Source organism: Nicotiana tabacum, chromosome 12 (genome assembly GCF_000715075.1).
Source record: "Nicotiana tabacum cultivar K326 chromosome 12, ASM71507v2, whole genome shotgun sequence".
Taxonomy (NCBI): Eukaryota; Viridiplantae; Streptophyta; class Magnoliopsida; order Solanales; family Solanaceae; genus Nicotiana; species Nicotiana tabacum.
In genome coordinates this window covers 13,342,561-13,367,412 of record NC_134091.1, presented here as the reverse complement: position 1 = coordinate 13,367,412, position 24,852 = coordinate 13,342,561, and the positions used below count along the sequence as shown (strand labels likewise).

At 38.7% G+C, this 24,852-nt stretch overlaps 2 protein-coding genes across 4 annotated transcripts; one reads left to right on the top strand and one right to left on the bottom strand.

Moving 5' to 3' along the window:
- Window positions 1–1,688: 1,688 nt before the first annotated feature.
- On the top strand, window positions 1,689–4,500 carry LOC107822009 (uncharacterized). Of its 3 annotated transcripts, none has more exons than XM_016648503.2 (5): window positions 1,689–1,856; window positions 1,953–2,016; window positions 2,443–2,775; window positions 3,766–4,106; window positions 4,184–4,500. In XM_016648503.2, the coding sequence occupies exons 1-5, from the start codon at window positions 1,779–1,781 to the stop codon at window positions 4,400–4,402; spliced, it is 1,035 nt and encodes a 344-aa protein (XP_016503989.1). In that variant the 5' UTR covers window positions 1,689–1,778; the 3' UTR covers window positions 4,403–4,500. The 3 variants fall into 3 exon arrangements, with proteins under 3 accessions (XP_016503989.1, XP_016503988.1, XP_075082272.1); XM_016648502.2 differs by having other exon boundaries at window positions 1,690–1,856; window positions 1,926–2,016; XM_075226171.1 differs by lacking the exon at window positions 1,953–2,016 and having other exon boundaries at window positions 1,695–1,856.
- Window positions 4,501–4,867: 367 nt separating this feature from the next.
- LOC107822010 (octanoyltransferase LIP2p, chloroplastic) lies at window positions 4,868–8,462 on the bottom strand. The gene is made up of 5 exons (XM_016648504.2): window positions 8,249–8,462; window positions 6,658–6,793; window positions 6,309–6,573; window positions 5,783–5,933; window positions 4,868–5,392 (listed from the first exon to the last, which is right to left on the bottom strand). The coding sequence occupies exons 2-5, from the start codon at window positions 6,789–6,791 to the stop codon at window positions 5,067–5,069; spliced, it is 876 nt and encodes a 291-aa protein (XP_016503990.1). The 5' UTR covers window positions 6,792–6,793; window positions 8,249–8,462; the 3' UTR covers window positions 4,868–5,066.
- Between the last annotated feature and the right edge of the window lie 16,390 nt (window positions 8,463–24,852).

The following is a 24,852-nucleotide window of genomic DNA, read 5'->3' as shown; positions in this document are numbered from 1 at the left end:
AGGAAGGGTTTACATAGCCGTAGAAAAGATTTATCCTTACAAAAATATATTCGATACTTTATTTTTTTAATTCACTACTTACTTACTAAGTTAAAACACCTGTATTCACCAATCTTATTTCGCGGAAAATATTCAACGAAAAAGTTTTAATTATTATATTAACATAAGTAGCAGTATACATTTTCAACTAGGGTTCAATAGAAACGTGGAGTCGAACAAAAGCATAGGCAATACTCATGATTCTAACAGCTTGTTTGGATGGTTGTTACCTATCGTATTGTATCATATTGTTACTTTAAATATAATATTTGTTTTGATTGTTACTTTAATTTTATTGTATCGTATCGTTAAATCCATCGTTATGTAACGACGAAAAGTGTAACTTTATGAAACGACACATTTGGTGTGTTAGCGTCGTTTCTTTATTTTTTTCCACTCATCTTGCCCTTCTTTATTATTAAATAATTATATTTTATTATTTATCCTACTTTTTATATATTAATTCTACTATGTATCATATTTTTTTCTTAGTAATGTTGCAAGTTTATTCTTCATATTGTTAGTGCGTAACATCATGAAATAGCAAACGATACAATCTATCCAAACATTGTATTCATCAAACAATACAATACATTATGAAACGACATGTAACAACAATCCAAACAAGCTGTAAAGGTATAAGACCAAACTGTCAAATAAAAATAGACAAATAGGAGCAGCTTTGTAGCTTTGGTCACAGTCTCACTTTTTTTTAACCCTCCCAAATTAGAAAGATCTACAGTATTTTCACACTTCTCATCCAAAAGTGATTCGAACCCAAGACGTAATGGCCGTGGGTGAATGCGCTTTTACCAATTGAGCAAGTCTCACTTGTTAGTAAGTCTCACGTAGGGGTGTTCATGGTTCGGTTTGGGTCGGTTTTTCCCTAAAAAGAAACCAAACTAAGTAAGTCGGTTTTTCAAATATTGGAACCAAACCAAACCAATTAAGTCGTTTTTTTATCGATTCGGTTTTTGTCGGTTTTTCGATTTTTTTGTCGGTTTTTTCTTAAATATGAGACATACACTACCAAACGCATATTCCGGCGAGTACATTTTCAACGTAACGCTATCAAATCAATTGCTCTTTGAGAAATCTATCATTTACCAAGATATATTGATGATAATTGACTCAAATAGTGATGAATAACTTAAGTACTCAATTAAAAATCGATTATTTTTAACATAAAATAAATTTTTGTACTTAATAAAAGAAAGCTACCAATCAAACTACAAGGCAAAGAATTAGATTATTATAATAGCAAAGAACTAGACTAAAAATATAAATGACTAATATGTACCATAAAATTTTAGAAACTTTATATAAAAATATACATATATATAGGTGTAATAATATATTTAAATAGCTACTTTTATAGTCGGTTTGGTTCGGTTTTTTTTTTTATTAAAACTAAAACCAAACCAAATTTGATCGGTTTTTAAAATTTAAAACCAAAACCAAACCAAACCTAAAAATATTAGTTTTTTTGGTCGGTTTGGTTTGTGGTTTTCGGTTTGGTTCGATTTTTCGGATTTTTATGAACACGCCTAGTCTCACGTAGATGTTCAAATGCGGGATAACGTGTCCGTAATATTGCAAACTGCATGAGGCCATGTGTCATTATAGTAGTCATACGGGGAGGTTTTGTAAATTAATACTTGGAATTTAAAAGAAAAAAAGAAAGGCTCTCAAATGGGGTTTAGGGTTTACTACTATCCTTAAAAAAAAAAAAAAAAAATATGAACCTGCAATCTGCTTGTTCTTTGCTTCAACATGAAGCTTCAATCCCCAAATGTTCTCAATTCCAGTTTCACAATGTAAGTATTTTTTTTTTAGCCTATAGCTATCTGTATATACACTTGTAAAATTTTGTTAATTCTATTTAGGTTTCTGTGTCATCTCTGGTGCGGAAGAACAATGGCAGAAGCTATGTTCGATTGGAGAAAAGAAACCCTTTTGCTCAAAACGGTTTGAAATGTAAATTTCCTTTTTTTTTTTTCAATTTCCTCTGCTGGATTTTATTTTATTGCTTTAAAGATATATTTTGGGTTGAAATGTAAATTTTCTCGTTTTCTTTGCAATTTCCGCTGTCGAATGCCTATTATTGACTTAAAGATAGTATTTTGGGTTGAAAATGTAAATTTCCTTGCTTCCTTTCAATTTCTTTTTTGGGTTTTATTTTGTTGCTTTAAAGATAATATTTTGGGTTGAAATGTAAATTTTCTTGTTTCTTTGAAATTTTCCTCTGTTGGAGTGTCTATATTGCTTTAAAGATACTATTGTGCGTAGTTGGAATGCAAAGTTCCTTTCTCTCTTTCTAATTTCCTCTTCTATGTACCTCTATATTGCCTCAAAATATAGTCTTTTTTGCTTTGCTTCAATATGGTCTATTTTTTACTACAGTTATTCCATCACTGAAGAAGGGGTTGATAGTGTATGCCTCTAATTCTAGTCCTCCGGAGAAGTTAAATTATGATGGCAGGGAAAGTAGGAGTGTAAGCGTAATCGCCAGTAATGGGTCTGAACCATTTCGGGGTAAATCGGGTTCTGTTTCATTCCACGGGCTTACTCACCAACTGATCGAGGAAAGTAAGTTGGTGTCAGCCCCTTTTGAGGAAAAAAGAAGCTCCTTTCTCTGGGTTCTTGCTCCTATTGCGTTGATCTCTTCTTTAGTGCTTCCTCGGTTCTTCATTGCTGTCGCAGTTGATGACTTAATCAAGAACGCGACCTTTGCAGGTATGTAAAAGGTTGAGTTAGAAGTTGGTTGTTATTTTATATATGCTGATATCTGTAACCATTGACTGGATATGCAATTCGTGGTGCAGACTAATCTAGTGATTGGATATATAAATTTGTAGAAATGATGTTAACCAATCATCAGCTTTGAATGTTTTGATGGTATAATGAGGAATAATTTAGTCAAACTTTGTAACTTGATTTAGGATATCTCCCTTTCAGATTAAAGGAACAATTTTTTTAGCTTGTCAATGAACAAAGAAGTGGGACAATGCTAATTTCTTAAGCTTGAATGTTGTGGTTATCTAGCTGATACCTATTAAATACTCGTCTTATCAAGGGAGGTACTCCGATCATGAACTGTCTGTCTCTCTTGGGATAACGCATATAAGTTCCTATGGTTTGTTAGCAATCATCTATTCTATTCATTCACGGAGAGTAGAAGCTACTAGCTCAGACAATTAAAATGGTTAATTAGATACATCCCCACTAGATGTAATTAGCAGTATGCTCTAAGCTGATGGAAAACAAGATTTAAGTGTCTCAGAAGATTCCTCTGCTTTTATGTTTATGATTGTTGTATCAGCTGCATGTAGTAAAAATGCCCAACTTTGAATTGTAGGTTAAAGTGTTACTTGGGGCTAGCTGGATACGTTCTGGTAATTATGATAGTTTTAATAGGCAAGCTCGGTTGATGTGTAGCTTGCTTGTTTAAGCTGTTAAGCAACAACATTATGATATCTTGAATATTGATATTATTGTCAGTTTTCTTCCACCTAAAAGCATCTTGCTGGTCGAAGAGTCGTATCATGTAATAGAGTCTCTTCCTATTTTACCATTACTAGAAGGTAGCATGTTATCAGATCGTTAGAACTGAGATTTTCCAAATTGTATGAGCCATGGGATTGTGAACATAGTTAGATGAACACGATTAGCTGCACCTGCTTTTATACATGTCCAAAAGTTAATGAAATCTACATGTCTTTGCAGAAATTGTGTCTTCATTTTTCTCTGAGGTCATGTTTTATATTGGCCTTGCGACATACCTTCGGGTCTCTGACCACGTTCAGAAGCCATATCTACAATTCAGTGCAAAGAGATGGAGCCTCATTACTGGGCTAAAGGGATATATAACATCTGCTTTCTTTGTAATGGGGTTTAAGATTTTTGCCCCGCTCTTTGCTCTTTATGTTACCTGGCCTTCACTTGGCTTGCCAGGCTTGGTTGCAGTGGCTCCTTTTCTGCTTGGCTGTTTGGTACAGTATTTATTCGAGAGATTTCTTGACAGACATGAATCATCTTCATGGCCCGTGGTGCCAATTATTTTTGAGGTATGCATAATGCTACTCTTTTCCTTTTTCATTTTCGGGGTAGTAGAACAGGAATTGAGGATTTCGAATATGTGCAGGTTTACAGAATATATCAGTTGACAAGATCCGTACATTTTGTGGAGAAGCTGATGTTTGCCATGAGCGGAGCTCCTGTCACGCCCGAGTTGTTTGATAGAAATGGTGCATTGGTTGCTTTGATAGTGACTTTCCAAGTCTTAGGAATAACTTGCTTATGGTCGTTGCTTACATTTCTTCAAAGGCTCTTTCCTTCCAGACCTGTTTCTGAAAACTACTAATCTTTGTAGATGAAGAGATGTTGATCCTTTTCTCATTTGTCTTATAGAAACTTTGGGTTGCATTAGTTCAAATTATCTGATGCAGTATTTGGTCCTGATACCACTTCTTTTTTGAGCTACTTATTACTGGCAGAATTTTGGTAAATGACTTGCATATCGAAACCGAGGGTCTTTCAGAAACAAGCTCTCTAACCCTAATAAGATAGGGGTGAGGTCCGTGTACAAACTACCATTCCCGGACCCCACTTGTGAGATTTCACTGGGTTTGTTGTTGTTGTTGACTTGCAGATCGAAACCAGACAGGAAGCAAACCATGTTGTAGCTCCAGATCACATAGAAACGGAGCCACAGAACAAATGTCCAAATAAAACAAAAGAATTTTCTACCACATTACACCTAGTAAACAAGTTTGTTACTTATCCAAAAAGGAAGAAGACAAGTATGTTTTAGGAATAATGAGTTTGATGACAATAAACACTTAATCTGTGACATACATGTTGGATACGCACCAGCATCCATATTAAAGTATCAATTGCAAAATTGCAAGTTCACAATTTAGATTGATCAGACAAATGACTTGAAAAGAAAAAATTGCAACTAATCTGATCATTCTCTGTATAATCTCTTGAATAATTTCGCCTTCAAGAATAAGTCTTTTCCCTAATCAAGCCAGGAGAAGGGTTTCTCTGCTAGAATTTAAGACAGGTGTAGGTATACAATGGAGATCAACTTGGAAAACTTCACAAAACTCCTTAACTAAAGATTTATGAGCAATATCAATGAGTTGGACATCATCAGCGTCTTGATGGTTTTCTGTAGAGACCGGGAACTCCTTCAGCAATCCCTTTATGCTTCCAACTTGACGATCACGGATCCCACATGGAACTATCTGCTGAAAGGGTGCCAGATCTGTGGTGACATTCAGCGCTAGGCCATGATACGTGACCCATTGAGATACTCTGATACCAATTGCAGCTAATTTGCGACCCTCTGAAAGAAGCCAGTGTTAGACCAGTATTTCATGCCTCCCTTCAGAATTAAGAGATGTAATAATAACAGTACAGAAAACTTGAGGGTTAAAAAAAGGAAGAAGAAAAGGTTCATGTGCGAGGTGTGAGGAACGGGAAAAACAACAATGTAATTGAGTTGAAATGGCCAGCTTCCTTGACTAGCCAACTCCTACGAGAAAATGTTCTAAATCACCAATGCAATTCACATGCCCCAGAGCACGTGAGGGACCTTCAATACAAAACATTTAACGAACTATTTTCACCTAAACCTCTATAACCACAGCATCTTAAACTCTTGTCAAGAAATATCTGATAATACCATTGCCGACTGATATAGGCCATCCAAATGATATGAAAATTCAGAACTTACCAACCCAAACACCAGTTAAGCCATCAATTCTGGAAGCCTCCATAGAAAATGATGAAGAAAGAACTCGTATGATCACCTCCTCAAGGCTCCTGAGGTACCAATGAAGGTCCATCTTATGATATCGAAGATTGACGATTGGGTACATAACTAGCTACAATTTCAGATAAAAGCATTATATGTCAGAAATGTAAGAGCTCAAACGAACACATCATTCTTCTACTTTCGAAGTCTTTAAGCACATACGCAAATCCTAAGTAATACATTTCAAAAAGGGGAAACCTAACGCCATCTCAACATCCCTGCCCCAGCAGTTATCCACTGGAGTATAACAGCAGTCTTGTCAAAGCCCCATTTTGACTTACAAACATCTGATTAGAAAACTTAGAATAGACACTTTGCAAGTCCTTGAATCAATGTCATCAAGCATTAAAAACAACCTATTCAGTCGGTAGAGGAGTATACTATGAAAAATGAGGATCAGACTGCATCAAGATAGTTGGGGAAGTAGGCAGCAAGTGAAATGTACCTGACCAGGGCCATGGTAAGTTACTTCACCTCCACGTTCTGTTCGATACAATTCAAAAGGAGCATTCTTTATGTCAAAATGTAGATTCTCCTCAGAACTACCAGTACCCAACGTATAAACCGGCTGATGCTGCAATACAATGAGTGTGTCCGCAAGATCCTCATTCCTTTCAATTTGTGCTTTCCTCTTGTCGACAATGGCCTTTTGCCAAGACCACGCATTGGCATATGGAACTAGCTCTTTGTACATATCATAACAAGCACAGCTAGCGTCAAGAACAGAGTTAACCTAGTGAAAACCCTTAGAATTGCACAGAAACTGATCGTCAAATTGTCAAAGAAAATCTTACCATCTTTTGGCTTGACATCTTGTTAAAGTCAGCCTCCTAAAGATGGGTGTACTAGAGTATTGCTTACTCTTTGATGGGTTGCACAGTGGCCATGTTGGGGATAAGCCAAACACTGAACTTGCCAAAACAAGCATTTCTGCAAGATATAATTGGAAACAGATGAGCAAGAATTAAGAAGAGAAGCCCATTTATCTCAAATTGTAAATAACCTTCCCTTTTAACCAAAATACAAATTCAATAAATCAGGGATGGATCCAGAGATAGAGTTATCTCAAATTGTCCCGAGGCAATGATAGAGAAGCAGATGAGTGCCGTCAAATATATGAATGCTTCTATCTACTCGAAAGGCTCAAGTGCTCAAATAAGATAAGATATATACATTCATTAAGCAAATATTAAGCTAGCGTTGGCCATAGATTCCCAAATTTATTCTGAAAAATCTGATTTGGGTGAAGTTTGGTTTGAAGATGAAAATGTGTTTGGACATCTGTTTTGGGTGAAGTTTGGTTTGGAAAAACATGAAACATGACTTATACCCATAAGTTCTAAAAACTATCATAAATACCCAACAGTACCATTATCAATAACATTCATTATATTATCACAAACCATAGTCCTGAACATAAATAAATTTGATATAAAATTATCATTTTTATAATGAACTACATGATACACTATCAGATGACCGAGAAGACGAAGCAACATCGTTACAAAATAATAAATGGTAGGCTCTTTTATAAAATAAAAAAGTCGGGGGCAATTTTTAAAGAATATAATAGTGATATTTTGGCTCAAAACCAGCTATTTTGGGATTTGAGCTGGATTTGGGATTTGGGATTTGGGATTTGGCCAAAATATAGGCAAAATCTATGGCCAAACATGTGTTTGCCAAATAAAACCTAAGTTTATTTTGGCAAAATCTATGGCCAAACGGGTCCTAAGAGGCAAGAAACTCAGCATAACAACACCCTTCGACAATTTGCTCTGGTGAGAGAAAACAGAAACTATAGCCATCACGGACGTGGTGCAAGTAATCAGTATGGTTTACTGGATTAAATTTAGCTTAATCCTAATACATTAATTTTTGCTAGTAACTGTTTTAAACGAGACATTTATTTTTAATTTATCTGCAGCCCAGTTAGCCTCTTACTATAGGCCACCGTCTCCCTTCTTTTTTCCTGTTCCCTGATGTGTTTCCAATCGTCAGGGAATTGAAATACAAAACTTGAATAATTGATTCTTGTATGTCAATGTGCTGATATGAAATTTTAGAAGAGTTTTGCAGGCTTTTATTTCAATTTTTCAATATTTGATGCAGATTTTTATCTGAAGTTCAAGAGCATGACAAAGAAAACCAAAAACTTTGAGAAAATCTCAACAACTTTCCAGTTCAGCTCAATTAAGAATACAATGGACGGGCATAGTATAACAGATAGCATAGAGGAAATTCACAGAAGCAGTTAATTCGAGAGGAAGAAACCAAGGAGAGAGGAAACAATAAATCAGTAACAAACATATGGTAATGAAAAAGAAGAAAAAAGGATTAAACTAAAGAGAAAAGATTCGCATTAGAAGAATCTGACAATATTACCTTGCTGAAAAGTTTGCGAACTGAGTTTCGAATCAGCAAATGATATGCGGACAAGAAACTAGAAATCCTTCGGAGAAACCAAAGTCACCCAAAATTCTTTTACTACCGAACTCACTACTCTTTCTAGATCTGTAGGTTCGGTTAGTAGTATTCACTATTCAGTTGCTTAATGGAATGTCAAGCCCTTGACAAAAAGAAAAATGGTGCTACGAATGTCATTTATGGTTTATTTACAATTTTTTATATGTAAAAATAAAAATTTCATGAGAATTGATTTTTTTTTTTAATTGTAATGGGCCACAAGCTCAATTAACCCAAACTAACATACATACACGGAAGGGATGGAAGTGTAAAAATTGCACGGGGCGTCCTATTTGGTCGCCCCCATTTAACCTATACCTACTTTTTAAAAAAGTTTTAACTTGTACTCACTTTTTAAACAACTTCAGGCCTCTTTCTCCTCCTCCTCCTTCGTTTTCTGAATGCTGAATCTTGAGATATTGTTATGCGTTCTAGTCATATATATCTGCTTGTCCCATTATGTTCAGTTTGGTCTTATTCACAATAATTTAACTTCTTAGATATTTTAGCTTTACAGGCACATTGGTTTTTGGTTCTAATTTATTTGTAGTAACTTGTTTTCATGTCGAAAATATTTTTCATTCTTTAATCTTTGAAATGAACAGCATCAATCGCTGCTAATCATGATCTATTAAATTTCTTGTTGTTTAGTACTATTTCGTTTATGTACAATAAGTTCTTTTGTTGAATTCTTTTTTTAAAAGTTTATCTTCCTCATTTCCGTGTGCAGACTTAGAACTTCAGCTCTAAGAATGCTGAAATTCAACAAATATAAACAAAAACTTCAGCTCCTAGAATGTTGAAGTTCAGCAAATACAAAACAAACTCCAGCCCTAGAATGCTGAAGTTCAGCAAATATAAACAAAAGTTTCAGCTCCTAGAATGCTGAAGTTCAGCAAATACAAAACAAACTTCAGCCCTAGAATGCTGAAGTTCAGCAATTACAAAATAAATTTTAGCTCCTAGAATGCTGAAGTTCAACAATTACAAAACAAACTTCAGCTCCTAGAATATTGAAGTTCGGCAATTACAAAACAAAATCTTCAGCCAAAACATGTTGTAGTTTTATTGAGCTAAAGTTTGCCATTGCACTATGAACTGAAGTTCAAACTTCAGCTTCTAGAATGCTGAAGTTCAGCAATTACAAAATAAAAACTTCAGTCAAAACATGCTGTAGTTTTATTGAGCCGATGTTTGTCATTGCACTATGAACTGAAGTTTGCGTGATTGCCTTTGCAAGTCAGGCCAAACTTCAGGCAAAAATATCTGAAGTTTTGCTACACTTCAGGCAAAATATTCTGAAGTTCAAACATTAGACATAAATTTTTGTTACTTCAGGCCCGTATGTCTGAAGTTACTCGAAAAGTGGGTACGCTTATAATTTTTTTTGCAAAGCGGGTATAAGTTAAAAGTTGACCCAAAAACTAGGTATAGATGCAAATGCCCCTGATTAAAGGTCCAAAAACCAGCCCATATAAATGCTTGAATGTTGGATTCTCTATTTGAAGTTACTTATTTATTGTAGGTTATTATTTTTGAAATCAACTAAACATATACATATAAAGGTCATGGGTCCATTCGAATAAAAATTCACTAAACAAATTGTATAAGGCCGAAAAAGATTTCGGCCTTTCTACGTTCGATCGAGTCCGAATGGTCTGCAACCGGAGTGGAATTTTGGGATGAGTCCCGAAGATAGTACAAACGAGCCTCAAGTTCCAAAGACTGATCGGGGAGTCGGCTCGATACTATTATCGAGCCCACGACCAAGTCGATCTGCAAGACAACGTGAGGGTAGTCGAAAATGCGCTACACCCACCCCGAAGGTCGAACTCAAGCCAAAGTCGAGGGCTCGACCCAATAACAAGTTCGAGCCCGTATCGAGCTCGCAGACAAGAGCCGTTACAACCACACTAAGGGAGAGAATCTTGGCGGGAATCTAGGAAGAGACAATTCATCATGGGTTCTCCACTATATATTTTTTTATTGTGAATAAAGTAGGATCCCTCTACTATAAAATGGAGAATCCTTGTAAGCATAAGGCAATCTGACACACTGTAACAAAAGATCACTTCTCATATTGAAAGATATCCCCTTATGCTAATTTTACTTTATCTTATTCATTATTCTTGCTCACTATTCTCATCCTCATAGTCAAGAACATAGATATTACTATTTCTCTATACGGTTTGTATCAATTTATATCACATATCTTTAGAACCATATTCAAATTTAACTTTATCTGATTTTTCGGGTAAACAGTTTGGCGCCCACTGTGGGGGCTAAGGATAATAGTGATTGTTTGATATAAATCTGCAATACACACCAGTTTACAACTTCGAATCAGCAATGGCTTTACCTATCGACCACGAAGCCGGCCTTCAAGATGAAACCAACAACTTGGTACCCGGGGCCGAAATCGAAGCTCAAATCAAAGTACCTAAAATTCGGGCCGAAGTACCGCTAGATGTCAATTCGCAAGTGGCTCTTGAGGCAAACCAACATTCTGAACCGGAAAAAAGCATTCAGGGCGGTACTCGATCCGTAGCTCGAGACACCCATAACGTGGAGGAAATCGGAGTCAGCTTACGTATGATCTTCGAGATGTTACAAGCCCAAAAAGTAGCGATAGATCAGTTGTAGAGCCAAACTCATATACAAAGCAGGCCAGATCCCAATCCGCTTCGAGAAATCACCCCCAGAACGAAGCCCGCCATAGTTAAATCAAACGAGCAAGAATCGGGGACCACTCCCGAAATTACTAAATTGCTCGAGGAACTCACAAAATGAGTCGAAGCCAACGACAAGAGAGTGGAAACATACAATGCCACGGTCGATCAGATCCCGGGAGCTCCGCAAATGATAAAAGGGCTGGATTCGAAAAAATTCATACAAAAGCCTTTTCCCTCAAGTGCGGCCCCAAAACCAATCCCAAAAAATTTCCGTATGCCCGAAATTTCCAAATATAACGGTACGACCGATCCCAACGAACATGTCACCTCTTACATATGTGCCATCAAGGGTAAAGATTTGGAGGACGATGAGATCGAATCCGTATTGTTGAAAAAGTTTGGGGAGACCCTCTCGAAGGGAGCGATGATTTGGTATGACAATCTGCCACCAAATTCCATCGATTCTTTTGCCATGTTAGCAGATTCGTTCGTAAAGGCACATGCTGGTGCCATAAAGGTTGCAACAAGGAAATCAGACCTCTTCAAAGTAAAGCAAAGGGGTAATGAAATGCTAAGGGAATTCGTATCCCGATTTCAAATGGAACGCATGGAACTGCCACCGGTCACAGACGATTGGGCCGTCCAAAATTTCACCCAAGGGTTGAACGAGCAAAGTTCAATAACATCACGTCGGTTGAAGCAAAATTTGATCTAGTATCTAGCAATAACTTGGGCAGATATACACATCCGATATCAGTCGAAAATTAGGGTCGAAGATGACCAGTTGGGAGCTCCGTCTGGATCCATGCATTAGAACAGGACAACTATTAAAAACCAAAGGGAGATCAACAGAGAACAAAGGTCGAACAGAGACCGATATCAACCGTACGTCGCAGAACGGATGAACAACGGTTCAACACGCAATATTGCTCGAAACAATCGAAGGAGTGATCGAGGGCAAAATTCTCGGGGGGGAGGGGGGTTATGAGCAAGAGTGGCTTTGATAAATATGATGATCCTATGGAGGCACCTCGGCTATCGGAGTACAATTTCAGCGTCGACGCATCGGGCATTGTATCAGCGATCGAAAAAATCAAAGATACGAGGTAGCCCAGCCCCATGCAAACCGACCCTTCCCAAAGGAACCCGAATTCGATGTGCAAGTATCATGGTATGCATGGCCACAGGACTGACGAATACAGACAATTGAGAGAAGATGTAGCCCGCCTATTCAATGAGGGCCACCTTCGAGAGTTGCTTAGTGACTGAGCTAAGAATCACTTCAGAGAAAGGGACGCCGGCAAAAGAGATAAACAGGAGGAACCTCTACATATTATTCACATGATCGTCGGTGGGGTCGATATTCCACCGGAACTCGTTCTCAAGTACGACAAGATACCAGCCATAGGGGAAAAATGAACCCGAGGTTATGCACCCGAGGGCACTTTATCATTTGGAATCGAAGAAGTCGAAGGCATCTCTCACCCTCACAACGATGCTCTGGTAATTTTGATCCTATTAAATAAAATTCAAATTGAGCGCATCTTAGTGGATCCAAGTAGCTCTGCAAATATCATCCGATCTTGGGTAGTGGAGAAGCTTGGTTTACAGAATCAAGTCGTGCCTGCAGCTTGGGTCTTAAACGGCTTTAATATGGCCAGTGAAACAACTAAAAGGGAAATTATTCTGCCCATAAATGTGGCTGGAACCATCCAAAACACCAAGTTCCACGTAATCGAAGGCGATATGAGGTACAATGCCCTACTTGGAAGACCATGGATCCACAATATGAGGGCTACGAAGGAAATGAAATTTCAAGTAATGAAATTTCAAATAATGCCCTTCGACTCTACAATGCCCTTCAACTCTACACCAAGTAATGAAATTTCATACGTCGGACGGCGTGAAGACACTGTACGGGGAGCAACATGCTACGAAGGAAATGTTTGCGGTCAATGAGATAACACTGATACCAACGACGTCGGCCTCAGAAAGGTCGAGCATAAAAAATAGGCAAGGAACCAAATAGCAATCACAACAACCGGTATCGACTGAATTGGTGAAATAGGAAATAGATGATAACAAGGAAGAATTTCCGACACCACGAGCTCTCATCGTCCCCGACGACACCGACACCACCAAGTCGATGATCGAAGAACTGGAGCAGGTTATATTAATCGAACATCTGCACGAGAAAAAGGTATACCTGGGTACAGGGTTGACCCCCGAACTCAGAGAAAAACTCATTCAATTTCTTATTAATAACATAAATTATTTTGCTTGATCCCATTTAGACATGGAGGGGATCCCACCCTCGATAACAACTCACCAGTTGAGCTTGGACCCTAGGTTCAATCCGGTGAAGCAAAAAAGAAGACCACAATCTGAGGTGAAACACGCATTCGTAAGAGATGAGGTAACTAAACTTCTCAAAATAGGGTTAATTCGAGAAGTGAAATATCCCGAATGGTTGGTCAATGTGGTTGTAGTCCCCAAGAAAGGGAACAAACTTAGAATGTGTGTAGATTATAAAGATCTAAACAAAGCATGCCCCAAATATTCCTTTCCACTGCCTAGCATCGATCGCTTGATCGATGCCATGGCCAGCCACGAGATCCTCACTTTTCTCGATGCCTACTCCGGGTACAATCAAATTAGCATGGACCCGGAGGACCAAGAAAAAACTTCGTTTGTCACTAAGTATGGAACCTATGGTTATAATGTAATGTCGTTCGGTCTAAAAAACACAAGGGCTACGTACCAACGCCTAGTGAATAAAATGTTCGAAGAACAAATAGGTAAATCAATGGAAGTTTACATTGATGACATGCTAGTTAAGTCCCTGCGCGCAGAGGACCATTTGGCTCATTTGCAGGAAACGTTCAAAATTCTAAGGAAATACAACATGAAGCTCAACCCCAAAAAATATGTTTTCGGGGTCGGATCGGGCAAGTTCCTCGGCTTCATAGTGTCGGATAGGGGGAGTGAGATCAACCCCGACAAAATCAAAGTCATCAAAGACATCATTGTCATTGATAGTGTGAAAGCAGTGCAAAGGCTGACCGGACGGATAGCTGCCTTAGGCTGATTCATTTCAAGGTCGTCAGATCGAAGCTACAGATTCTTCTCTCTACTCAGAAAGAAGAACGATTTCGCCTGGACCCCGGAATGCCAACAGGCACTAGAACAACTGAAGCGGTACCTATCGAGCCCACCATTACATCACACTCTGAAGGCAGATGAGAAGCTTTACCTATACTTGGTAGTATCAAAAATCGCTGTGAGTGGTGTCCTAGTTCGAGAAGTGCAAGATACGCAGTTTCCTATTTATTATGTAAGTCGGACCTTAGGAGAGGCAAAGATTAGATACCCATACTTAGAGAAACTGGCGCTTGCATTGATAAGCGCCTCTAGAAAGTTAAGACCATACTTTCAATGTCACCCCGTATGCGTTTTAACCACTTACCCACTTCAAAACATTTTTCATAAGCCCGAGCTATCGGGCCGACTGGACAAATGGGTCATCGAGCTCGGTGGGTATGATATTGAATATCAGCCTCGGACGGCCATCAAGTCCCAAATTATAGCCGACTTTGTGACCGACTTCACACTGACCCCTGTACCCGAAGTTGAAAAGGAACTCTTGTTAAAATCGGGTACATCGACGGGGGTTTGGACCCTTTACACAGATGGTGCTTCAAATGTGAAGGGTTCCGGTCTTGGCATCGTACTAAAGTCTCCCACAGGTGGCATTATTAGGCAATCCATCAAAACTACTAGATTAACTAATAATGAGGCCGAGTACGAGGCCATGATTGCAGGTCTCGAGCTAGCTAAAAGCTTGGGAGCAGAAGTCATCGAAGCCAGATGTGACTCTTTGTTAGTAGTAAACCAAGTGAACAAAACTTTCGAGGTTCGAGAAGAAAGGATGCAGAGGTATTTGGACAAACTACAGATAACTCTACACCATTTCAAAGAATGGACCCTACAACATGTACCTCGAGAACAAAACAGTGAGGCCGACGCACTCGCAAATCTGGGGTCATCGGTCGAAGAGAATAAGATCGACTCGGGTACTATCGTTCAACTCTCGAGATCTATAATCGAGGGTGGGAATGTCGAAATAAATTTCACAAGCTTAACCTGGGATTGGAGGAACAAGTACATTGAATACTTAAAAACGGAAAACTCCCATCAGACTCTAAAGAATCTAGAGTTCTACGAACCAAAGCTGCTCGATTCACGTTGGTTGAAGATGGAACGTTGTACAGAAGGACATTCGACGGACCACTGGCAGTGTGCTTAGGGCCAGGGGACACCAATTATGTTTTACGGTAGGTCCATGAAGGCACTTGTGGAAACCACTCCGGCGCCGAACCACTAATTCGCAAAATCATCAGAGCAGGATACTATTGGGATAGCATGGAAAAGGACACTAAGGAGTTCGTTCGAAGATGCGATAAATGTCAAAAGTTTGCACCAATGATCCATCAACCAGGAGAGCATCTTCATTCGGTCATCTCTCCATGGCCATTTATGAAATAGGGAATGGATATCGTCAACCCTCTACCATCGGCCCCAGGTAAAGCTAAATTCATTTTGTTTATGACTACCTATTTCTCTAAATGGGTTGAAGCACAGGCGTTCGAAAAGGTAAGAGAGAAAGAGGTTATAGATTTCATCTGGGATCACATCGTGTGCATATTTGGTATACCAACGGAAATAACATGTGACAATGGTAAGCAATTTATCGGCGGTAAAGTGACAAAAATTCTCGAAGACCATAAAATAAAAAGGATACTATCAACACCATATCATCCTAGTGGGAACGGACAGGCCGAATCAACAAACAAAACTATCATCCAAAACATGAAGAAAAGATTGGACGAAGCTAAAGGAAAGTGGAGAGAAATTTTTCCCGAAGTCCTTTGGGCATATCGGACAACATCTAAATCCAGTACAGGAGCAACTCCATTTTCCCTAGTATATGGCTCCGAAGCCTTAATTTTGGTCAAAGTCGAGGAGCCAAGCGCAAGGTTTCTACATGCTTCGGAAGAATCGAACTACGAGGAAATGAATACTAGCCTCGAATTATTAGACGAAAACGAGAAGCGACACTGGTTCGAATGGCTGCACAAAAATAACGAATCGAGAGGTACTACAACAGAAGAACCAATCTCCGCCATTTCAAGACCGGGGACTTGGTCCTAAGGAACGTCACTGTCAACACTCGAGATCCTAATGAAGGGAAGCTTGGCCCAAATTGGGAAGGACCCTATCAAGTCCTCGATATAGTTGGGAAAAGGGTCTTATAAACTTGGGGCAATGGATGGAAAACCACTACCAAACAATTGGAATATATCGTTCTCAAATGATATTACTGTTAAGGTATAATTTTCTCCTCTTTATCATCTATATACATTCATTGGACGCTAACTCATTGCAGGAATTCGACTAAAAACATCAGGACCTCCGGTTTCAAAGCACGCGTTGTACTATTTTTCCCCTTAGTTCGGTTTTTATCCCAAATGAGCTTTTTCCGGCAAGGTTTTTAACGAGGCAACAATTATGTGCTACCCGAGGACAAAATCAGCAGTATTCGAGGTTCCTTCATAATCAACCTCAAATACTGGGGGGCTACCAATCGAATAAATCAAGTTCGGCACAAGAAAGTTGTTTTCATATCTAATTCTTGTCGAATAGGGTCTTGATAGAGAAAAGTGTAAGGGCCAAATGGTCAAAACGAACCATGCCCACGTAGTTTTGCTTGAACCCTGGCACAATATACAAACACATGTATAATGACATAAATGAGAGCTTCTAATTTCAGATATCTCACACTTTGAAAAGATTTTCCTGCTTCATGATTCAAACAGGTTAAAAAGCATACGGGCTAAGATATTTTGAGTTCGAGTTCGGAACAATCACTCACTCAATTATTTAAGCCTAAGGGCTATCCTACCTCGAGTTCGAGCAATCACTCACTCGATCATAAAAAGCCTACGGGCTAAGATATTTTGAGTTCGAGTTCGAAACAATCACTCACTCAATTATTAAAGCCTAAGGGCTATCTTACTTCGAGTTCGAGCAATCACTCACTAGATCATAAAATGCCTACGGGCTAAGATATTTTGAGTTCGAGTTCGGAATAATCACTCACTCAATTATTTAAGCCTAAGGGTTATCCTACCTCGAGTTTGAGCAATCACTCACTCGATCATAAAAAGCCTACGGGCTAAGATATTTTGAGTTTGAGTTCGAAACAATCACTCACTCAATTATTAAAGCCTAAGGGCTATCTTACTTCGAGTTCGAGAAATCACTCACTCGATCATAAAAAGCCTACGGGCTAAGATATTTTGAGTTCGAGTTTGGAATAATCACTCACTCAATTATTTAAGCCTAAGGGCTATCCTACCTCGAGTTCAAGCAATCACTCACTCGATAATAAAAAGCTTACGGGCTAAGATATTTTGAGTTCGAGTTCAAAATAATCACTCACTCAATTATTTAAGCTTACGGGCTATCCTACCTCGAGTTCGAGCAATCACTCACTAGATCATAAAAAGCCTACGGGCTAAGATATTTTGAGTTTGAGTTCAGAACAATCACTCACTCAATTATTTAAGCCTAAGGGCTATCCTACCTTGAATTCGAGCAATCACTCACTCAATCATAAAAAGCCTACGGGCTAAGATATTTTGAGTTCGAGTTCGAAACAATCACTCACTCAATTATTTAAGCCTACGGGCTATCCTACCTCGAGTTCGAGCAATCACTCACTCGATCATAAAAAGCTTACGGGCTAAGATATTTTGAGTTCGAGTTCGGAACAATCACTCACTCAATTATTTAAGCCTAAGGGCTATCCTACCTCGAGTTCAAGCAATCACTCACTCAATCATAAAAAGCCTGCGGGCTAAGATATTTTAAGTTCGAGTTCGAAACAATCACTCACTCAATTATTAAAGCCTAAGGGCTATCTTACTTCAAGTTCGAGCAATCACTCACTCGATCATAAAAAGCCTACAGGCTAAGATATTTTGTGTTCGAGTTCAGAACAATCACTCACTCAATTATTTAAGCCTAAGGGCTATCCTACCTCGAGTTTGAGCAATCACTCACTCGATCATAAAAGGTCTACGGGCTAAGATATTTTGAGTTCGAGTTTGAAACATTCTCTCACTCGGCCACAAAAGCTACGAAGACCGAATTCGATGGAATCGCATATAAAAGCATTCACAAGGCATAAATGAAATCTTCACGAAGCAAGGTAATAAAAGAAAAAGATATTTGTATAGATATATATACAAGGGTGGTTTACATAAATAGATGCAACATAGAAGAAGCTAAGGGCTAAGCCTCTGGGTTATCATCGAGAGCAGTCTCTTCTCCACCGCCCCCTCCCCCATCTTCGGACCCGCTCTTGCTACCATCATCATCGCCATCAGAAGCCAAGGCTTCAGCTTCAGCTTTGAGCTCTTTAGCCTTTTTTATCTCTTCATCAAGGTCGAAACCTCGAGCGTGTATCTCCTCAAGGATCTCCCTCCGAGACCGACACTTAGTAAGTTCGGCAACCCAATGAGCTCGAGTGTTGGCAGTATCCGCCGCCTCTCGTGCCTCCATCTGAGCAGCCTCGATATCAGCCCGATACACGGCAATGGACTTGTTTGCCATGACTTTCTATGACTCAACCTCCTCCTTGGCCTCAGCAAGCCGTGTTTCAAGCTCATCGATCCTCTTAGCCTGAGCCGAACCCTTTTTCTTAATGCTTCGAAGCTGAACATCGGGCCGATAATAATTTGGCCAAGATGGTTTCTTTTTACGTAGCTAGGCGGTCAATAGTCTCCTTCCACCGGTTACATTCAGCCTTGATTTGATCGGCTTCTTTCTGAAGTAGCCCGATCTTTTCAACCTTTTGCTGCAGCTAAGATAACGAAGGGTTAACTTCCACAGTTGAGTCAAACCCATACTCTAACAGAATGAAGCTCACATGCTTATCTAGTTCGGCCTCTTCTTCACGAGCCTTAGCCAAATCTGCTTGGAGGTCCTTTATAGCCTCATCCTTTTGGCTGCAAAGAAGACGCAGGGCATCTCTCTCCTCCGAGATGTCACGACCCAAATCGATGGGCTGCGACGGGCACCCGGTACCTTACTCAATTGATTCCAACATGATGTATCTTTTCGTATCTTACTATCATAGATAACTGAGCTGGAGAGGCTGTCGTGAGATAAGTAGAATAAAATATTAGGAAATACTCAATATAGAGTGACCCAACTTGATATACTGACTTATACATATGACGTACTGGCCTATAAGGCCATACCAGTATCCGTATACATGACATCTGTCTACAAGCCTCTAAGAGTACATAAATATCATAAAGGTCGGGACAGAGCCCCACTATACCAATCAATACATATTCAAATTATACTGACCAAATAGGCAACTCCGGAGCAAATGGAGCGCACCAACATCTTCCGCTGAGATGATAGCCTACTTGGAGAACTCTCAACCTGTCTATCGGGACCTGCGGGCATGAAACACAGCATCCCCAGGCAAAAGGGAAGTCAGTGCAAATAAAGTACCGAGTATTTAAGGCATGACGGTAGTATATAAAAGGCATGAAAGAAACATGGAGTAAAGAACTCAACCTGAAATTCTGAATAGCTCTGCGAATCATGAAAATTTATAATATCATGCATGTGCATATAAATTTCATACCATGCATAGGTATATGCGTTCATAACATTATCAAGCCTTTGAAGGCATCCCATCATATCATCTCGGCCACTGTGGGCAAAATCATCAATGTATACCAGTTGATCAGGTGGTGGTGCGTATATAATGCCGTAACCTTCTCCCATATCCCATATACATATAATATACGCGTATATAACGTCATCTGGTCATGGGTCAATGCATATGTATAAATGCATGAAATGCATAAGAAATACGTTAATAATATTTTCTCGGAATGTCAAAAAAATAATATGTCTTTCAGATAAAATTTATCAAATACTTTTTTCTGAGACCCATGAATAGAAGATATAATAATAATTCACGTAGGGAATCAATAATATGAACACCCCTAGTACATATATGAATAGAGTCATTAATGAAAATTATGCGTTTACTCGTTTCGTTTGTATCGTATGGATCACGCCAAAAGGAAAGAAGGGATAGACTTAATATACCTTAACTCCGTTGAGTCCTTAATACCTTCCAAGAAATTCTTCAAACAACTCAATTCAATCTACCACATCATAAAGAGATTCAAAATCAGTGTTGAGTAAAGGCTAAGTCCGCAATTTAAACTAGTAGTTCGTTTACGTAAATTTGGGCAGCATCTCCCGTGTAACTAGGCCCTCCTCCAATACCATATACCAACAACAACAAGAACACAATAATAACAACATGTGAGCATCATTTTACAACCTTATCACCATCATAGTATACCACAAAATAGCTCACACACCCTAATCACTTCATACATAAAACGACAACCAAAGTAGTGTCAAAAAACTTAAAATAATGTAACGATGAACGACCAGCCCACCATTCTGTTATTATGTGGTGTTTCTCCACAAAATTTATCCTCCAAAACTCTATTAAACATTAGAAAAATATACAGCCCAAAGGCAACGCGAAACAGCTCACAAAACAGTCCACTACAAGTCAAATAACTCAAACTCACTGCTTCCGATCACCGTCCCGTGAGATCTAACTATTAGAAAATAAATTTATCAACCTTCCTTGATATTTAAACACTTAAATAGAGAAAGTACATGTTTTATTAACTATGAAGTACCTTCCAAAACTCAAATCACAAAGAAAAAGAGAGGCGATATAACGATACTTACATCGTAGGGATCGTTTTAATGTTATCGCTTCTTGATTTTGTGCCCGGGATGATAATATTGTTTGAAGCTCTTATAGAGAGCTTAAGAGTAAAGAGAAATAGATGAGATGGGATGCAAATATCCCAATTGTTTTAAAAGTCATAAAGGTGATACTTGGCACCCTTTGATTGGTCCTTCTTCTAACACTTATAACTTTTTATCCGGGTGTCGTATGAATGAACGGTTAAGTGCGTTGGAAACTACATTCCAAGATCTTCAATGTGATATATAATATGTCCCAAAAGACCTTATATAGCACATGAAATATATTTCTCAAAAAGCTCTATTACATGGCAAATCCTTAGTCGGTGTTTCGGCAACTTTAATCCGATTTTTCTCAAACTTCATATTTTCTATCCAAACATCATATATAGCCATATTATGAATTTATAATTATTTAAATCATGATTAACAAGTCTCATATTCATTAAGTCACCTTGGGACGCACAGGGTGTAACAATCTTCCCCCCTTAGAAACATTCGTCCTCGAATGTTAAACTCCCAGAAATCTATAAAACTTTTGGCAGAGTCTCCTCTGTAATGGTACTACTACCAACTTGCCACACAGAAAACCCAACAATACGAAGCCACACAAGGCCACAATCATCAATGACACAAATGTCCTCACATGACCAATAACAGTAACTAACATAAGAATCAAGTACTATATACGTACCTAAAGGCTGTAATGTCTCAGTCTGATCCTTCTCCGGAAGTGGAAACAAGTGAGGATACCTAGTCTTTATTTCTTCTTCAGCTTCCCAAGTCATCTCCTCCACATTATTGTTAATCCAAAGTACTTTAATCGAAGCTACATCCTTAGTTCTTAATCTCTAAACTTGTCTATCTAGTATAGCAATGGGAACTTCCTCATATGATAGCTGCTTTGTAACCTGAACATCGGCAACTGGAATGACTTTAGAGGGATCTCCAATACACCTATGGAGCATAGACACATGAAATACAGGATGTACAGACTCCAATTTGGAAGGTAAGTTTAACTCATATGCTATTTGGCCTACTCTGCGTATAATCTTATAAGGTCCAATGTACCGAGGGCTAAGCTTTCCTTTCTTACCGAATCTCATAACACCTTTCATCGGTGACACCTTTAGGAATACCTAGTCATCTACCTGAAACTCCAAGTCTCGTCGTCGATTATCTGGATAGGACTTCTGACGACTATGTGTTGCTAATAGCCTTTCCCTTATAAGCTTAATCTTCTCAACTGCCTGTTGTAGCAACTCTGGTCCTACTAACTTAGTTTCCCCAATCTCGAACCATCCTATAAGAGACCTACACTTTGGTCCGTAAAGAACTTTGTATGGAGCCATCTGAATGGTGGAATAATAACTATTATTATATGCAAACTCAATAAGTGGAAGATGATCATCCCAATTACCTCTGAAGTCCATCACACAAGCCCATAGTATATCCTCCAGTGTCTGAATAGTACGCTCAGCCTGAACATTTGTTTGGGGATGAAATGTTGTACTAAGACTTATTTGAGTCCCCAATCCTTTTTGGAAGGACCTCCAGAAATTAGCTGTAAATTGAGCACCTCTATCTCAGATAATAGATAGAGGGACACCATGAAGTCGTACTATCTCCCTAATGTAAAGCCTTGCATAATCCTCTGCTGAGTAAGTAGTCCTGACAGATAGACAATGGCTACTTTTGTAAGTCTAACGACAATAACCCATATAGAATTGAACTTACATTGGGTACGAGGTAAGCCTATGATGAAATCCATATTAATCATTTCCCATTTCCAAGTCGGAATCTTTATAGCCTGTAATAATCCACCAGGTTTCTGATGATCAATCTTAATCTACTGACAATTAGGGCACTGAGCAACAAACTCTGCTATATCCTTCTTCATTTCGTCCCACCAGTATATTCCCCTGATATCATGATACATCTTTGTCGCTCCTAGATAAATAGAATAACGAGAATAGTGAGCTTCTCCTATAACCTGCTGGCGCAACCCTGCCACATTAGAACACATAATCAACCTCGATATCTGAGGACTTCATCTCCTGTAATCTCAAATGGTGTATTCTCCTTTTGAGGGGATGTATCTCTGTAATGAGCTAGCACAGGATCCTCATACTGGAGTTCCTTTACTTCAGTTACTAAAGGGGATGTTGCCGTGTCCTGAATAGTAACTCCGGTATCACCTGAGTCCAGTAATCGAACTCCAAGACTAGCTAGCTGATGAATCTCATGGGCTATCCCACACTTCTCTGGCTGTAAATATGATAGGCTACCCTTAGATCTACGACTCAGGGCGTCGGCTACTACATTTGCCTTCCCTGGATGGTATAAAATATCAACGTCATAATCTTTCAGTAGCTCCAACAATCTCCTTTGGCATAAATTCAATTCCTTTTGATTGAAGCTATATTGAAGGCGCTTATGATCCATATAGATATCAACATGAATGCCATATAAATAGTGCCTCCACATCTTTAGTGCATGAATCACCGCGACTAACTCTAAATCATGGGTCGGATAATTCTTCTTGTGCTTTCTTAGTTGTCTTTAAACCTAAGCAATTACTTTTCACGGTCGTTCTGCCACTTGTTGCATGAATACATGGCTTATCTCATTGCCCACAAATACTGGAATTTTTTGTAACTCATATGATCTCTAATATCATCTTTTGATTTTTTTTCCTTCATTAGCCACTATAGGTGCCATTTTTTTATGGAGTGCATACAATGTTGTAGTGAGATTATTGTTACAAGATCATTTTTTCTTTATGTTAATATGCTTAAGTTGAAGCCTTCTTCCTTATTTCCTCAGCGAGTCTTTCTTTGTAGACTTAGGGGGAACCCTTTGACTCCTGTAAGGCTGCAATCTTATTACACCGTATAATCGAAAGAATTTTTGACGTTCTTACTCGCCTATAATTATCCTCAATTACTTACCTCCGCGCCCTTGTGCTCGTAAGGTTGATTCTGAACTGAAAGTTTTGACTGTCTTCTCAGTGGCACCATTTTTTTTTCATAACACTTATACGGTACATTTAACAACCCAACTCCTATATGAATATATCTCAAGGATTACGATGTTATCATATTTGCGAGACTGAATTCCCTATGTTGGGTTTCACTATGTTTGTCTTGCACAACCTGCTGATTTGTCTATATCCTCTTGTTTAGCCATAGCTAGGCTCTTCTTGAATCAACTACTAACTACACGTTAGTCCATGCTCATATCTATATTCTGTGTAATCTCTCTTGGGTTATATCCTTTGTCTTAACTTATCCCACACACTGACTCCTTATGTATCCAGTGTATTTATCAATAACATCTAGTGATGGAACCCTTACTGCCTCTCCCCGTCGTCATGCTTACATAATGTTCTGGAGTCGTATCATATCCGTAGGATCTGAATAAATGCAATCACATTCCTTTTGCCTTTCTACCACATTCTTCCTTTACTATTCCATAGTTACCTTAACCACATAACTCCGACTTAATACCATATCACACCATCTTTCCCCTTTTAGGGGAGTACTAACATTTATTGCTATGAAGATTTACATATAAATGTTTCACCTCTTCATATTTGGCGTCTTTTCACATCTTCACGAACTCTTACTTGCCTTACGTTAACCCTTATGTACCAGGGATAATTTAATTTCTTACACACAAAGGTGACACCTAGTGTAACTCGCACACTTAGTCTCTTAAGCTTAACTCCGCTCACAATGCTTGTTTTAGGGAAACGTCTTCCTGAATGACCTTTAAAAGTTATTGTTCTATTGTCCATTCAATTATCTCCTGGAACGCGATCTCTGAAATTCTCGCAATGTCAACTATTATCAAATCCTTTGGTCCCGAATTCATGTTCAGTTTATCTTATTCACTAGCCCATACTAATTTTTATTACTCCGGGGGTCTAACTTTTCCTTCTATAATCATGTATGAGTCACCAAC

Excerpts from the sequence above, each read along its gene's own strand:
- LOC107822009 (XM_016648502.2), top strand. The coding sequence starts at position 1,779 with ATGAACCTGCAATCTGCTTGTTCTTTGCTTCAACATGAAGCTTCAATC. Across the intron at positions 1,857-1,925 it reads CTCAATTCCAGTTTCACAAT|GTTTCTGTGTCATCTCTGGT; the intron begins GTAAGTATTTTT and ends AATTCTATTTAG. Across the intron at positions 2,776-3,765 it reads CAAGAACGCGACCTTTGCAG|AAATTGTGTCTTCATTTTTC; the intron begins GTATGTAAAAGG and ends ATGTCTTTGCAG.
- LOC107822010 (XM_016648504.2), bottom strand. The coding sequence starts at position 6,791 with ATGCTTGTTTTGGCAAGTTCAGTGTTTGGCTTATCCCCAACATGGCCA. Across the intron at positions 6,574-6,657 it reads AGATGTCAAGCCAAAAGATG|CTGTGCTTGTTATGATATGT; the intron begins GTAAGATTTTCT and ends TCTTGACGCTAG. Across the intron at positions 5,393-5,782 it reads CTTAACTGGTGTTTGGGTTG|AGGGTCGCAAATTAGCTGCA; the intron begins GTAAGTTCTGAA and ends GGCTTCTTTCAG.